This window comes from Diplotaxodon limnothrissa, linkage group LG15 (genome assembly GCF_057381915.1).
Source record: "Diplotaxodon limnothrissa isolate DT_005_m linkage group LG15, D_limnothrissa_male_GT1.1, whole genome shotgun sequence".
Classification (NCBI taxonomy): Eukaryota; Metazoa; Chordata; class Actinopteri; order Cichliformes; family Cichlidae; genus Diplotaxodon; species Diplotaxodon limnothrissa.
The window spans coordinates 14,687,442-14,702,093 of NC_140610.1; the positions used below are offsets into that span (position 1 = coordinate 14,687,442).

At 39.0% G+C, this 14,652-nt stretch overlaps 2 protein-coding genes across 2 annotated transcripts; both read left to right on the top strand.

Moving 5' to 3' along the window:
* Positions 1 to 407: 407 nt before the first annotated feature.
* rhag (Rh associated glycoprotein) lies at positions 408 to 8,417 on the top strand. Its single transcript, XM_085373597.1, has 10 exons — positions 408 to 651; positions 5,646 to 5,829; positions 6,072 to 6,222; positions 6,356 to 6,503; positions 6,703 to 6,875; positions 6,976 to 7,113; positions 7,222 to 7,343; positions 7,479 to 7,552; positions 7,667 to 7,740; positions 8,127 to 8,417. The coding sequence occupies exons 1-10, from the start codon at positions 468 to 470 to the stop codon at positions 8,199 to 8,201; spliced, it is 1,323 nt and encodes a 440-aa protein (XP_085229723.1). The 5' UTR covers positions 408 to 467; the 3' UTR covers positions 8,202 to 8,417.
* A 2,862-nt stretch (positions 8,418 to 11,279) lies between these two features.
* Positions 11,280 to 14,639, top strand: LOC146617270 (uncharacterized). The gene is made up of 7 exons (XM_085373333.1): positions 11,280 to 11,417; positions 11,670 to 11,749; positions 12,407 to 12,561; positions 12,681 to 12,739; positions 12,829 to 12,918; positions 13,799 to 13,888; positions 13,980 to 14,639. The coding sequence occupies exons 1-7, from the start codon at positions 11,415 to 11,417 to the stop codon at positions 14,028 to 14,030; spliced, it is 528 nt and encodes a 175-aa protein (XP_085229459.1). The 5' UTR covers positions 11,280 to 11,414; the 3' UTR covers positions 14,031 to 14,639.
* The last annotated feature ends 13 nt before the right edge of the window (positions 14,640 to 14,652 follow it).

The following is a 14,652-nucleotide window of genomic DNA, read 5'->3' on the forward strand; positions in this document are numbered from 1 at the left end:
ATATTAGCAGTAAATAATTAGTATCCCCTTCTATAAAAGCACGTCTTATTTGCACATTAGATTTGCATTTTCTGCTGCTGTATTTCAAGACATAAAATGATGAGTGCAAATGTTAAGTACACAGTTAAGTTAAGTAAACAAACATGCAGTAAGTTTGACAGCGCAAAATGAGTGGGAAGGAGCAGTCATTGAGTCTTTTCATGTCCGCTCATTGGCTGGGTGTCGTTACGTTTGTGTTTTGTTTTGCCCCCTCCGGCATCCACAGAGGAAACCCATCCCTCGTGAGCAAAGTGCACAACGGAGGGGGTGCTCACCACCGAGGCCCTGGTCTTCTGCCTTGTCATTGGTCACGGCAAAACCTACATCAGTTTAAAACCAGACACCACTTTCTTCACACAGCACAACCCCCTAAAAAGAGAGCTGAGGAGGGAGAGGCTGCACGAGAGATAAGCAGAGTTGGTCTCAGGATGCCTGCATATGCCACCAACATGAGGACAAAGTTCCCCATCATAGCCTTGATTTTGGAGATTATCACCATCATCCTATTTGCGGTATTTGTCATCTATGATGATGGGGAACATGGACACCATGACTCACACGACACCCACAATAACACTGACCATAAATTGGAGCCTATGGACCTCTACCCCAGTAAGTCTACCTGGAGCCGCATGTGTGTTGAGACTGCATCTAAAAAAAAATTTAGACTAAAAGCAGAAAATATTAGTGACACTGAAATTTTACAGAAAACAAGATGACAAACATTTTGCTTGTTTCTCATAAAAATAGCAAAGTAAACGAAATTTCCACATTTATTTTTACTTTCTTTTTCTTGAATAAAATAAATTCTATTTTAGGGGTCTAGTTAATCAATCAGTCGCTTGCAAACATAAATTGGAGGTTGTTTGCAGCGCAGGTCAACTAAATGCAATAAAAGGAGTCATGGGGTTGAATTCTCATCTGTCACAAGGTCTAATCAAACACATGCAGCTGAGAAGACAAGTGAATCCTGTTGGGAAAGGTGGAGGTCACATGTGATTTCATTACTGTGTCCAAAAAAGGCTCATAAAGGACAGTCAGGTTGAAGCTGGAGGTTTTGTGCTGCATTCAAATTGATATTTTTCAAGTTATCCTGCAGTAGCTTTAGCATTTTTTGTGAGCTCTGTGGAGCAGGGAAATTATTTTACTGCTATTGTTAAATAATTGTCATCATTACCATTGCATTAATAATATAATCTGGAGTTTATATTGCATTCAGGGGTTAAACAGTGTCTCTTTCAGAAAGACTGAGTTGCAGGCTGACAGGAAGTTGTATGCAGAAGTGAAAGCAGATAGTTATTTTGAGCCGCAGGCTAAGACGAGGCTTTAACAATGTAACAGATAGCTTTAAGAAGGCCTTAAGCAGCTATGACTATTTTATACACAATGCATATCTGTGCTTATTAAAGAGTTGGAGCTCGGTCAATTAATTGGGGGTCGGAAGCTTTGTTCGGCGCGATGTTCGGACAATCTATTGTGCAAGTGACTTGGAGCCATAGAAGGAATCGCAATACATGCTTACAAAACACTTATATCAGGTCATTTTATATTAAGGTTTAAGTAGAGGTTCTTGATTAAAACATTTATTTAGTAGAAGACATACACATAGTCTCAGTGAGCCTCTGGTCTGGTAAAAGGTCAGAAGTGCAACAGGTGAATTGAGAAAGAGCATTTGAGGACGAGACACAGACAGTAGGTGAAGAGGTGACACAAAGAGCATGTGAGGTCGTGACACAAAAGAGGAACCGTTCCTTGTTGTCTCGGCAAGAAAGAGGAACAAGACAAGAACGGAAAGTACCAGCCATGAAAATAGAAGATGATCTTCTGGGTGAAAAGCCATTGTTGGTGTTGATCTGATCTATGTATAAAATGTATCTGTGACGCATGAAGGGGCGTCAGTAAACAAACCCTGATGCTATAAAATATCTGTTCATGCTTTGATTAAGTCGAGGACTACTGGCTGTCTGCGTACAGAGTGTCTTCCCACACGTGAGCGGTTTCTACAGTTTAGCGGCTTCTTTGCAGCTTATGCACTTATCTGCATTCAGATAGCTGCTGTTTTACTGCGTGAGTGCCTGCTCACGATTGGGTGGGGCGGTTGTGACACCCAAGAGATTAGCTCAGCATTGAAGCTGACCATATCTTCTGCTTCACATGGGATGTTTAAGTCACATACGTTGACTATCAAGAAATAAATTCTGAAGTAAAGATCACATTTAAGGCTAGACTCTGCTGTGAACTCTGCTGTGTCTTTTCTGCACAAAACTTATGTTATCTTTGTAACACTCCATTAATTCCCAGTTAGTCATAAAGGAGTAAAAAATATGCAGTGATTTATCTTCAAAAGTTCAGAAGGGATACTTGTTTTTGGAATAACAGGCCCAGAGCTAAAACTTTTGCAAAATTTAAATTATGCTTGATAATCTAAAACCATTAGCATTTAAACTGGGACTGCACAATGTTAGAAAGCATGAGGCTTGGGGTTGCATGCTGAAAGAGATCCATTATCTCACACATCCCAGACTTCTGCAATTACAAGCTCAAAGGACAACAAATAAGCAGTTAAAACATGCAATTTGCAGAAGTAAAATTGTGGTCTAGTATGAAAAAATACCTCAAAAATGTTGTAATTGTGACTTTTTGTCTTTCATTTCTTCTTAAAGAGTGATTAATATGCTAAATTAAACATTAAAGTAAAGGAAGAGTTTGACTTAATACTTTGTAAAATGAAATAATTATTCATCTTTTTTTTGCATGGCTTGAAAAAAAAAGGCTGCACAGTTGCACCTGAGGTGTCTCTCGCTTGTCTTGATTCAGCCAGTTCTTCAGAGGATTCGCGTTACCTAACATCTAGGCGTGGTGCCAGTCACTGTGGCTGCTTTCCAGTTTTATCTCATCCCCGTCCCCCATCTACTGTTCTACAAAGAGAGCAATTCTGACTCACCCAGCTGAGAAACAGAGAGGGGTAAAAGTGCAAGTTCAGGGGCAAAAAGATTTTCTTCAAAACAGCTTCATGGAGATAAGCTTAGTCAGATGTCTACACATCAGCTTGCAGGTGCAGATGTCTTCAAAATGCTGATTGTTACTGCTAATTAAGACTGAAATGGAAAGATGTGACTCTCTTGTGGTGTTTGGTTTTGATGTTGAACTGTCAGAACTTGGAGCGTTTTTATTATAATAGAGCACACAGTAATCAGATGTTGAGCTATCAGGGCTTTTAAGCACATATACAGATTCCTGACTAAAGCAGATGTGAGTGGGTTTGTATGTTTCCCAAATACCCAAGGATGTGTTAGAAATTTGCTGACATTCTATATGCAGAAACAGTTTATGGAAATAGATGTGGATGAATTTAATCTCCCCCATTATCGCCATTTGAAAGCTGCTGCTTACAAAATAATGTACTCTGATGTAAATGGCGCATGGGAGCCTGACGCTTTAAACAGCTTTAACGCACCTACGTCTGAGTTTGGGCTTTTTAGTCTAGGGGATAAAATCAAAATGTTGAGATTGAGTTCACATTCAACCTCTATTTTTACTTTTCAAAATGCTAAATCATGATAAATAATACTTCAAACTTTTAACATAAATGTCTATCTACAAAATATGAAGCAGATGATACTTTTATAGTATAATACAAGGCCACAGCTAGGAAAGGCTGATCTTGCCTTAGCACAAAGACTGGAAACAACTAATCTGACTCTTTTACAAGTCAACAAAAATCTCCAAAGTTTAATGTTTAACACATTTTATGTAAGTGTAAAAACAACATGTTGTCAGACTGTTTCTTGGCAGCGTATAGTAACATCCTCCAGTCTTTGCCATTTGTCTGATAAACTACTGACAACTTTGTGGTAATAACACTTCAGCCATTAAACAGATGAGATGTAAAATAAAGAATTTTAGAGGCTTAAACTGGCAGATCTTTTTTGCTTTTCTTTAGAGAGTTCAAAGTTGGTCTTCTCCATTTTCAGTCTTTGTGCTAAGCTAAGCGAAAAGGCTGCTTTATATATTACACATGAACACAGCAGAACCACAGACTGTATATAAAAGATGGGCACACTCACATTGTTTCTGCTCTCATTATGTTGAAGCTGTAATTTTAGCATTTTGGCTAAATGCTAATAGAGACAACAACTAGAGAAAACTGTCTGTAGCTCTTTTTCTAGAGACAGACTAGACTATAGTTGGATGCAAAAATAGAGTCCTAAACTATCAGCTAAACTTCATAACCTTGGTTAGCAAGTTGCATTCATAATGTATACAGAAGCATAGTGCAGACATAGTAGACAGGTAGCTGCTAACTGGTGTTGAGAGACGAATGTGCAATACCACATAACAGGCTTTTCAAAGCTACCAACACCAAAAACATGGTCAAGAGGTCTAGTCCAGTGATGCTAATTAGCCTAGTGAAGCTTAGCAGACAGCCATTCACTGTCCAGCTGTTTATATCAGCACATCAGGCAGTTAGAATAGCCACACCCCTAAATAAACTCACCCACTCTCTTCTATCCATACACCAAAACCTTATTTGTACCATGCTGTAAGCATGTTTACTTTCACTGTGAAGTTCAACATTTTAAAACTAGCTTTCAGATTCTGCCACCAGTGGCCAGCAGAGGAACTGCAGGTGTTTTTTGCACTTGTTTTAAGTCATTTAAGTACTCATAACTAACTAAGAACAAACAAACTGAGAAACAGCTGTAAAAGTATTCTTTAAGGCTGCAACACAGTGTGTCCTGTCTAGATAATAACAGACACAATGTGTGCTCATTATGAACTAAGGAAATTAGTCTATTGTTTCCCAGCCTACACATACATACAGCTTGATATATTTTCCACATGTAAAGCTCATCATAGCACGCTTAAAACCTTAAGGGAAAAAGAAGTCTCCCTTCCTGCCATGATGATGACTCAAATCCCCCTAAAATGTATTTGGCCTTAATCCAGACTCATCTATCCTCACTTATCAAAAAATTATATATATATATATATATATATATATATATATGTGTGTGTGTGTGTGTGTGTGTGTGTGTGTGTGTGTGTGTGTGTGTGTAATCAAACAGGGGATATAAGATGAGCAAACTCCAAACCTTGCTGCCTTTTTCAGTCTAACGGCTGACAAAAAGAGATAAGAGTGCACAAAGCATCCCCTCCCTTTGAGACATCTTAAGTTTAGACTTATTAACATCATATGCACTTAATAGAAAAGCACAAGCCCATAACCCCAACAGGGACAGTGGGGGTATTTTCTCAGCATGCCATTCATAGTGTGATTGAATTGCTTTTCCACCTGACGACCTGTCAGGTGGAAAAGCAATTCAATCACACTATGAATGGCATGTGACCTACAGCTGACAATGAGGCCACTGTGGACAGAAATGAATCCTGAGAAGTCCAGCTACTTCTCAATAAGTCATTTAAACCACAAAGTTAAAAAAAAAAAAAAAAACATACCACTGTGAGCAGCAGGGTCGCAGCAAATACTTTACTTTGAACTGAATAAGTGTTTCATTCAATTCAATTATAAGACCACATTCAACTGAGGTTAAAGTGGGACTAGCTAACACAGCATTAACTGACCTCCCTTCTCATGTCCCCAGTGTTTCAGGACGTCCACGTGATGATCTTCATCGGCTTCGGGTTCCTGATGACATTTCTCAAGAGATACGGGTTCAGCAGCGTGGGCATCAACTTGCTCCTGGCTGCCTTCGGCCTGCAGTGGGGCCTCCTCATGCAGGGCATCTGGCACCTGGAAGGGGGCAAGATTAAAGTCAGCATTTTGAAGTATGGCTTTCTTCGCTGCACATATCGCTTTTCAAAAACAACTGCTATAAGAAAAATGCACATGGCTGGCTGTAGGTTTGGGGTTGCTGTCATGATGCAAGTCCCTAAGACTTGCACAGCCTTCTACATCATTACCAAGTACATGCTAAATAAAGCCAATTCCTGCACATGACAAGCTCTAATAGATCACAGATGATGTCTGTTGATGTTTTTTCTAATAACTTTTGTTCTCACTCCTGCAGAATAATCAATGCAGATTTCAGCACAGCTACGGTCCTGATTTCATTTGGCGCCGTTCTGGGTAAAACCAGCCCTGTGCAGCTCCTCATCATGACCATACTGGAGATCACCATCTTTTCCGTCAATGAGCATCTGGTGGTTGCTATCATGGAAGTGAGTTCATAGTAGCAAGTGCATGTGTGTCCATGAACTGAGCAAAAAAACATAAATCCCCACATAACAACCATGAATATTCACTGTTTTATCAAACACTACTGTGGGTCTATCATGCCTTTCTCTTCAACAGGCTAGTGATGTTGGAGCATCTATGATCATCCATGCTTACGGAGCCTACTTTGGCTTGGCAGTGGCTCGAGTACTTTACAGACCAGGTTTAAGAAATGGACATGAGAACGATGGATCTGTTTATCACTCTGATATGTTTGCTATGATCGGTAAGAGAGCACAGAAAATAATTCTGTGATCATATATTAAAATGTGTTTACAGAGATAGTTTTCCCTTCTTTCCCGTGACTTTCCCTCCCTGGTGCATCACTGGCCTCCAATGGAAGTCAGACTTATGCCATCTAGTGGACACAGACAGCTGTGCAGCATGGACCTTGACATTTCCGTTTTTAACATCCTCTTCTACAGGAACCATCTTCTTGTGGATGTTCTGGCCCAGCTTTAACTCAGCCATCGCTGAACCACCGTTGAGCTACACTCAGCTCACTGCAGTGATCAACACCTACCTCTCCCTGGCCGCCTGCGTGCTCTCTGCCTATGCCATCTCCAGCCTGGTGGAGCACAAAGGAAAACTGGACATGGTCCAGCAACTTTACTCTAATAGTTATGACAGTGACAGTTCACAGAGTTAAAAGCAGAAATTCAGTCATACACTTGTCTTTATGTCTTTCTACTGCACAGGTGCACATTCAGAACGCCACCTTGGCTGGTGGTGTTGCAGTGGGAACATGTGCTGACATGAGCATCGGGCCATTTGGAGCCATGCTGATTGGGCTCGTAGCTGGCATTATCTCCACCCTGGGATTCAAATACCTAAATGTGAGTCAAAGGAAAGACAACTGGTACAACCTGGTACAGGCTGAATCTGAATTAGCAATGTGTACTTTTGTTGGTGACTAAAAATCCCCTGTCATTCCTTCTCTGCAGCCTATACTGGCATCCAACCTGGGTATCCAGGATACCTGCGGTGTCCACAATCTGCATGGCTTGCCTGGCATCCTGGGTGGGCTGGCTGGAATTGTGGCTGCAGCTTTGGGGAAAAAAGACGGGTAATAGTCACCTCACGCACTAAAAATCTCACCACAGTATTATAATAACCCATATATACGCACACATAAAAGCAATATGGCTTTGACACGATTTACTTCATTTAAAAGTCACTTCTTCTCATCCTGTCTCCTTAGTGCTAGCGCTACCATGCAAGCTGCTGCCTTGGGTTCATCCCTCGGGTTCGCTTTGGTTGGGGGTACTATTACAGGTGGGAAGAGGAGATTAATAAAACTATAAATGTTACACCCAACGGCCAAATTGCTCAATGGAAAGACATTGAGGTTTAGAAAAGGGTGATCAAACATTCATTTTCTTCTTTAAGGTCTAATAATGAAGTTGCCTTTCTGGGGACAACCTCCAGACCAGAACTGCTTCGATGACTCTATTTACTGGGAGGTAAGAAATCCCATTCCTCATAAATATTATCTTCAGGTCTCTGACTGTCTGGTGCGAGTGGCAGAAGGCAGATTTGTTTATTCAAGTTATTAACTCAGATAGACTTGGTTCATATATCAGTATAAGTAGAGAAAAAGTGAGCACATCCAGGCACAAAAACTACACATACCTGACAAACACCGTGTTTTAATAATTAAAGTATTAAATTAGAGCCAAATAATAACCAGTCAATCAGTATATCATTAGATACAGATTTTAATTCACAGAAACACATTGTGCATATCATGCATGTCCATAAATGCATTGTGCATTTGTTTGAACTGTATTTTGCTTGCCTGGTGACCATTTATGCCACAGACAAATAATTTGCATTGCTCGTTTTCCAGGTTCCTAATGAGGAGGAAGAGAACGAGGAGAGCCTGGCTCACGGAGATCAATCAAAGCACAAAGCAGATGTTTAAACAATTGCCCACGATTTTGCCTTAGCTATAAATGAAGACGTTTTTTAAAAAGTCACAGTTCAGCTCCACCACAAGACCAAATATCAGTTTGTTGATGCAGGATTTGCTTAAACGTGGTGCTTATTCCATTTCTGAACAGCGAACCACGCACAGAGTTATTTTCATCATAGTAAAGTTTGAATTTGTATCGGAAAGAGCACTTAAACATTTCCGCATAAAAGCTAAAAAAAATATATATATATATATATATGCATGATAAAAAATTTAAATTTGGTTAAAACTTCAGGGATTTTTTTTTTTTTTTTACACTTTGATTTATATTCACGAACCGCTCCACATCTTCACTGCTGACACGCTTGTATAAGCTCTTTTTTTTTTTTTTCATTTTATATGATTAAAAAAACATAAAAGCATGTTTACTATATGATTACAGTGTGTATTTTTCTTATACATTATATTTTTCTGTAGAAGCTCGAGCAGAAAAACTGCGCTTTGACCTCACTGGAGCCCAGTCCTCATGTGAGAGGTTAAGTCAGGCATTGTAAAAACCAGCAGTGTGGCTCTGAAGTGTGCAGGGACAGCCGTATGATATTACTGCAACTAATAAACCTTCCTAGCATTTTCTATCTTTCTGAGCGCAGCTGTAGAAAAGTTGATTGGCTGTCACTGGGTGAGCTGGGGTTTGTTTTTCACTCTGTTTTCTGTTCAGAGCAAATGTATTCCTACATGTACATACAGTTTAGATCTTAGACATGGACATGGTCAGTTTTATCAAAGCTTTAAACATAGCAACTGGTACTGAATATTTTTCAGATATTATTCAAACAGTATAAAAGGAAGCTACCTACTGATATCCAGTGCCACGATGGCAACAAACAAACTGTCATACCATAGATAGTATCATAATATCCACCATTTTTCTTTCCTCTATTGCTGTGAAATTTGTGCACTGTGCACTCCCTCAATCTAGATTTTGAACAGCATGACGGCAAAGCACTGCAGGACAGGTTAAAACATGGGACTGAGCGCTAGATAAAACTGACTTAATGATTTTCTTGTTTTTTCTCAAATGATCTATGATGCTCACACTAAAATGCATCATGATTTTGTATTTTTATACAGCTAACATGAGCTCTTATTTGTATGGTATACTATTACTGTCATAATAAACATGTTTTTGTACAGTTTTTGTGGTTATTTTAAAGCATGTTTCAATTATTTCAAGTTCTCAGTTTAACTAAAGAAATGTTATGGGAGGATTTTTTTGTTTTGTTTTGTTTTTTGTCTTGGATTTTTGCCCTCCTCTGTATAAGCAATGAGAGACAGAGCATAATTTTAATTCTACACAATATGACCGAGTTAAATGATTACCAGAATGACATCAGTGCATAATCTGACTCTTCGATGGGTGCATGGCTCAATTATAACTGCAATTTCTCCGTTTCTTATTGATTTCTTTGATGGATCGCCATGAAATTTTGTTCAGACATCCATCACTCATCACTGGACCTGCAATACACACAATATACATGAGCTCTGCAGAGCCCACTACATGAGCTGAATTATTCGTATTAGAGACAACTAAACAAACAAACATCTGAAAATAAATGCATGGAAATTTTTATTAGGGGTCACCAAAGAAGATCATCTTCTTCAATCTCACCTTATCCATAGTACCTTCCTCTGTCACACAAAACCCTCTACGTGTGTTTTTGTTAGCGCCACCACCTCCAAACCAACTATCATAGCAGGTCTCACTTTTTATGAAACTTCCCCTTCACTCCTGCCACTATCCTTCTTTTGCAAATCACTACTAATACTCATCTCCACCTACTCCACAATGTCTGCGTGCTCTTCTTGCTTGGGATGGTTGACCCCAGGTATTTAAATTCATCCACCTTCGCTCTTACTCCTCCTTTCTTCTTCACCTTCCCATTCACGCACGCATTCTATCTCACTTCTTCTGACTTTCATTGCTCTTCTCTACAGAGCATAAGTCCACCTCTCCAGGCTTTCTTCCAACTACTTTGTACTCTCACTATAGATCACAGTGTCATCTCCTGCCTGACCTCATCTGTCACCCTGTCTATCACCACTGCAAACAAAAAGGGATTCAGAGCCGATTTTTGATGCAATCACACCTCCACCTTGAACCCATATGTTACTCCTACTGCACATCTCACCACTGCGTTGCTGTCCTCATGCAGTGTGGGATGAACACAGCGTTTGTGTGGGACAAAGAGAGACACGTTCACAATGCTGGGATGTTGTGAAATATATAATATAGAATGCAACTTTTTTAACATTCTTACTAAGGAAATATAATAATAATAATAATAATAATAATAATAATAATAATATGATAAAAGAAGGTCAAGTTTATTCTCATTTATCACTTGTGATAGTTGCTGTATTCGAATATAGCTGCTTTTCTCACTGGTAACAGTCTTGGTAGTTTGGCATACCTGTTTTAAACAAATTATGACTCAGACATATTATGTCAATTCACATTATATTTTCTCCTGTGCAAAATTGAAATACATGTCTAGCAGGAGAAAAAATGACCAAAGATTTTCAATGATATTCATCAAAATCTGCAAAGCTGTAGCTTGCAACCTTCTTTAGTGCACATAGCATTTTCTTGATTTTATTTTATTCATCTAATTAGAATAAAAAGCCTTCTTTTCACATACACTGCGTAAAAAGGCGAATTTTAGATGTATCTCCCACAGGACCTGTTAAAATGTGGAACACTCTCTCAAGATATGGGAGAGGAGGACAAGGAATAAAAATATACTTGTCTGCCATTCCTGTTTTCTAATGAAGCATCACAGTTCCTCTCTTGTTAACCTATCATAAGCTTTCTCTAGACCACTTATTGATTAAATTATATTCAAAACTCCTTCTCTTTATTTAAATATAATAGTATAGTAGTATGTTTTCATCGAGCAAACACAAGCAGTACGAATACTCTGCAATGAATAATATCTCTGTCGCCACTGGGGGGCGCTGTGATAGCTTTCGGTTCTTCTCGCGCCTTTGTTTTGAAAGTAGCTTGTACCGGTGCATCATGGGATACAAAATGTTTCCTAAGGTAGCTAACTAGTGCTAATTTACCGGAGATAACTGGTTATAAACTCACAGTTTACGCCTTCTTAAATTTTTTGTAGATAGAAAATATTAATATAATTTTAACTGCACCCAACTGTCGCTATGGTGAGTACAAAAGCTCAGGTTTAATAGCTTATAGCGGGGTTTTTTTTTAGCTGTAGCTCTGTAAACGTAGCACTGTGCAACGTTTTTGTATATCCATATCTCCGTATTTTTCCATTTATTTGGGGTTTTGTTATTCGTAGCTTTGCCAGCTTATCCAGGAGCTTTAAAGGGTGACCTGTTTCTTGTCACACACAAAACCCGCACATATACACACACGCAACACAAGCAATAATGATTTCTCTGCGTTTGCAGTCGGCAGAAGCGGACTGTAGAGTGTCCACCTCCTCCAGCTCCAGGAAGGATGAAAGGAAAAGATCCAGAAGCACAGGCAAGTTTCCCCCCAGTGCTTACCGGTTGCGCTTTCATTTTATTTATTTTTATTAGAGTTAACAGCCGAAGACACATGTGACGTTACGGCTGGACATAGATAAATAAATGAATAGATACTTAATTGATCTCAAGGGAAATTATAGCAGCCGACAGTGTAAAACAGTGTCTCATGTTGGTGACTGGGGATCAAAGAGTGGACTGATTGTTGCTGAGAAGAAGGAAAACTGACTGTTAAATTAGTGTTTACCTATTATGTTTACTAGTAGAATAGTAGATGCAACATATCTCTCCACATCTATTAAAAATTTGACTGAAAGTCTTCATTTTTTGTGAAGATATAGCAGCAAAAATACATAAAAAAGACTGAGTTCACATTAGCAGAAAAACAATAAAACAGGACACATTTCCTTTATGTTTCACTGCACCTAGAGCTATATAAATGCTTAAAAATAGTAAAAACCAGAGTACAAACTATGTTTGTGTATGTCATATTCAAAATTACACCTTAGTAACCAATTATACTACCTTACTGTGTCTCGCTTCCAGACACTGTCAGTCAAGGGAAATGATGAATGGCTGCATTTGTAATTTTGTAAATATGGCTTACGTTAGTTTATTGTGTAATTACATTTTTGTTTTGCCCCTTTTTTTTCAGGAAGAGAAAAAAGGAGGCGGAAACGCAGCCGTAGCAGATCTTCCTCATCATCCTCTTCCAGCTCATCATCATCGTCTTCGTCTGCATCGTCATCTTCATCGTCATCTTCGGGTTCTTCACGGTCATCCAGCCGAAGTCGCAGCAGCTCTAGCAGTAGTGGTAAGTGTGCACTAAATGTCTGAAATGTATCTAAAGAGTCTTTTTTTTCCTGAAGTTTCTCATCACAGTGCTGATATCTGTTTGGATTCAGCTTAGTGTGTTATTTCTGTTCCTGTTAGACTCTCGCAGTAAATCCAGAAAACAGTCCAAGAAAAGGAGAAAGGAGAAACATAAAAAAGTAATTTACTGTTCATTTGTTAGCTTATATTGCCAAAGAATTTTTAAGCCCCAAGAAAACTGAATTATGCTTTTTTCTTTTCTCTCCAGAAAGGGAAGAAAGAGAAACGGTCTAAACGTAAGAAAGAAAAGAAGTCAAAAGGAGAGGAGGACAGCTCAGGACCTGTGCAGATCTCCAAGGTAGGAAAACATTCAGCAAAAACCTTTACATGTTTCTGTTAGACGAGTGTGTTATATTGGTGCATTATATCATGTAAATATATTCATGCATTTGCAAACATTTCTTTCACAGGAAGAATAGAGTGATTCATTTTTAAGATTACGGACTAGCACTTTAATCATTAGGTGTTCTCACAATGGCCAAAGATGAATTATAGAATAAGTCTATTCATCTTTATTCTTAGAATAAAACATGCAACAATTTCTACTCATCCTCCTCATCTTTGAGGTGGGAATAACAAAGCACACAAGCACCTGTCCAAATGAAGCTCGCCTCACCATAAAGTCCCCTCCAAAATCCTATAGACCATAAAGGACTTCTAATATCAAAGCCATCCATAATAGGTGGTAATATTCTTCATTTTACAACTTTGTTTTTAAAGAGTTCTGACTCCAGCCTGGCTAATATGACAGGCATTTTAAAGTCAGAACACCCAAACGTTTTATTCTTTAATTGTTTTGATCCATATTTCTTCATACTGTTAATGCGGGTGTGCATCTTCGCGTTTTCCGACATTTTTATTCCATCCTTAACTTGGCTTTTATTTTGAAAATTGACCTCATTCTTTATTCTTTTCCTGTACCTGACTTCCTGCCATCCTCATACGCCATGTGCAGCTTCCATGCATAATAAACCCAGTGCTGTGTTAAGCATCACAGAACAAAGAGCTGTTTCTGGGGCATGCTGTGGTGCATTTCTTCAAATTGCAAGTGTTGTCTTGAGTACAGTCTGTGTTTGCATTGATATTGGAATGTGATAGTGCCTGTCTGGCATTTTCCTGGGATTAGTTAGAAGTTGAACTGATAAGATTCTTTAAAATTAAATGTGTTTTTCTTTCAGTATTTGAAGGACAGGAAAAAGGGCAAATACAGCATGATTTCAGGGAAGAAGATAAAGATGAAAGTAAAGAAATCAAAGAAAGACAAACAGGTAAGCAATCAGATGTGCCTTTTTGTAGTTTATAGATTGTTTGTTTGGTTTTTTTTTTCACTTGTCTTATGTGTGCTTTGTTTTCTTACAGCGAGACAAAAATCGAGCAGAGCTTCTGGAGTTCTTGAACTCTACCCTGTAATCCCGCTGTGAACACCGGTCCTGTTTGTCAGGCCCAGACACCTCAGCAGATCTCAGGAAAAAATAAAAGCAGAGTTTTCTGAGAAGGAAAAGATGACTGTAAATTGAGTTGCCACAGAGAGGCAGCAGCAACGTTGCCGGAGTGCAGGAGGAGATATTTCTGTGGGCAAAACAAGAAGCAGTCACACCGCAGGCTCATGATGTACGCGGTGTTATTATTAAGCAGTTGGGTAAGTTCATCTGTGGTCCACCAGATGGAAATAAAGTTGCTCACCTGCCTCTGACTTCTCAGATTTGCTCGCAGTTTGTCATCTCTTTCAAAAAAAGAACTCCCTAATTAGGTCGCAACATACCATTTCACAAAATACAGAATTCATTCAGTAATTGGTTCAGAAAAGATATGGGCTTAGATCTATATGTGTCTTCCATGTGTGAAGCTGGCTCCAACATTACCCACAGTGTATCTCAGCCACCGGCAGCCTGGTCGGAGTCTCACGTAGCAACAAAAAGAGGACTGATCAAGTCACACCCTCTGATTTTCTTTTTTAATAAACCTGATTTAAAGATTTGAAAACAGACTTTGCTGTTCTTCTTTCAGCTCTTAGTTACTTTCCCCATTCATA

Coding starts and splice junctions, on each gene's coding strand:
- rhag (XM_085373597.1), top strand. CDS start 468: ATGCCTGCATATGCCACCAACATGAGGACAAAGTTCCCCATCATAGCC. Junction 6,504..6,702: donor TGATATGTTTGCTATGATCG/GTAAGAGAGCAC, acceptor CCTCTTCTACAG/GAACCATCTTCTTGTGGATG. Junction 7,114..7,221: donor TGGGATTCAAATACCTAAAT/GTGAGTCAAAGG, acceptor CCTTCTCTGCAG/CCTATACTGGCATCCAACCT.
- LOC146617270 (XM_085373333.1), top strand. Junction 12,562..12,680: donor CAGCAGCTCTAGCAGTAGTG/GTAAGTGTGCAC, acceptor TGTTCCTGTTAG/ACTCTCGCAGTAAATCCAGA. Junction 12,740..12,828: donor GAAAGGAGAAACATAAAAAA/GTAATTTACTGT, acceptor TTTTCTCTCCAG/AAAGGGAAGAAAGAGAAACG.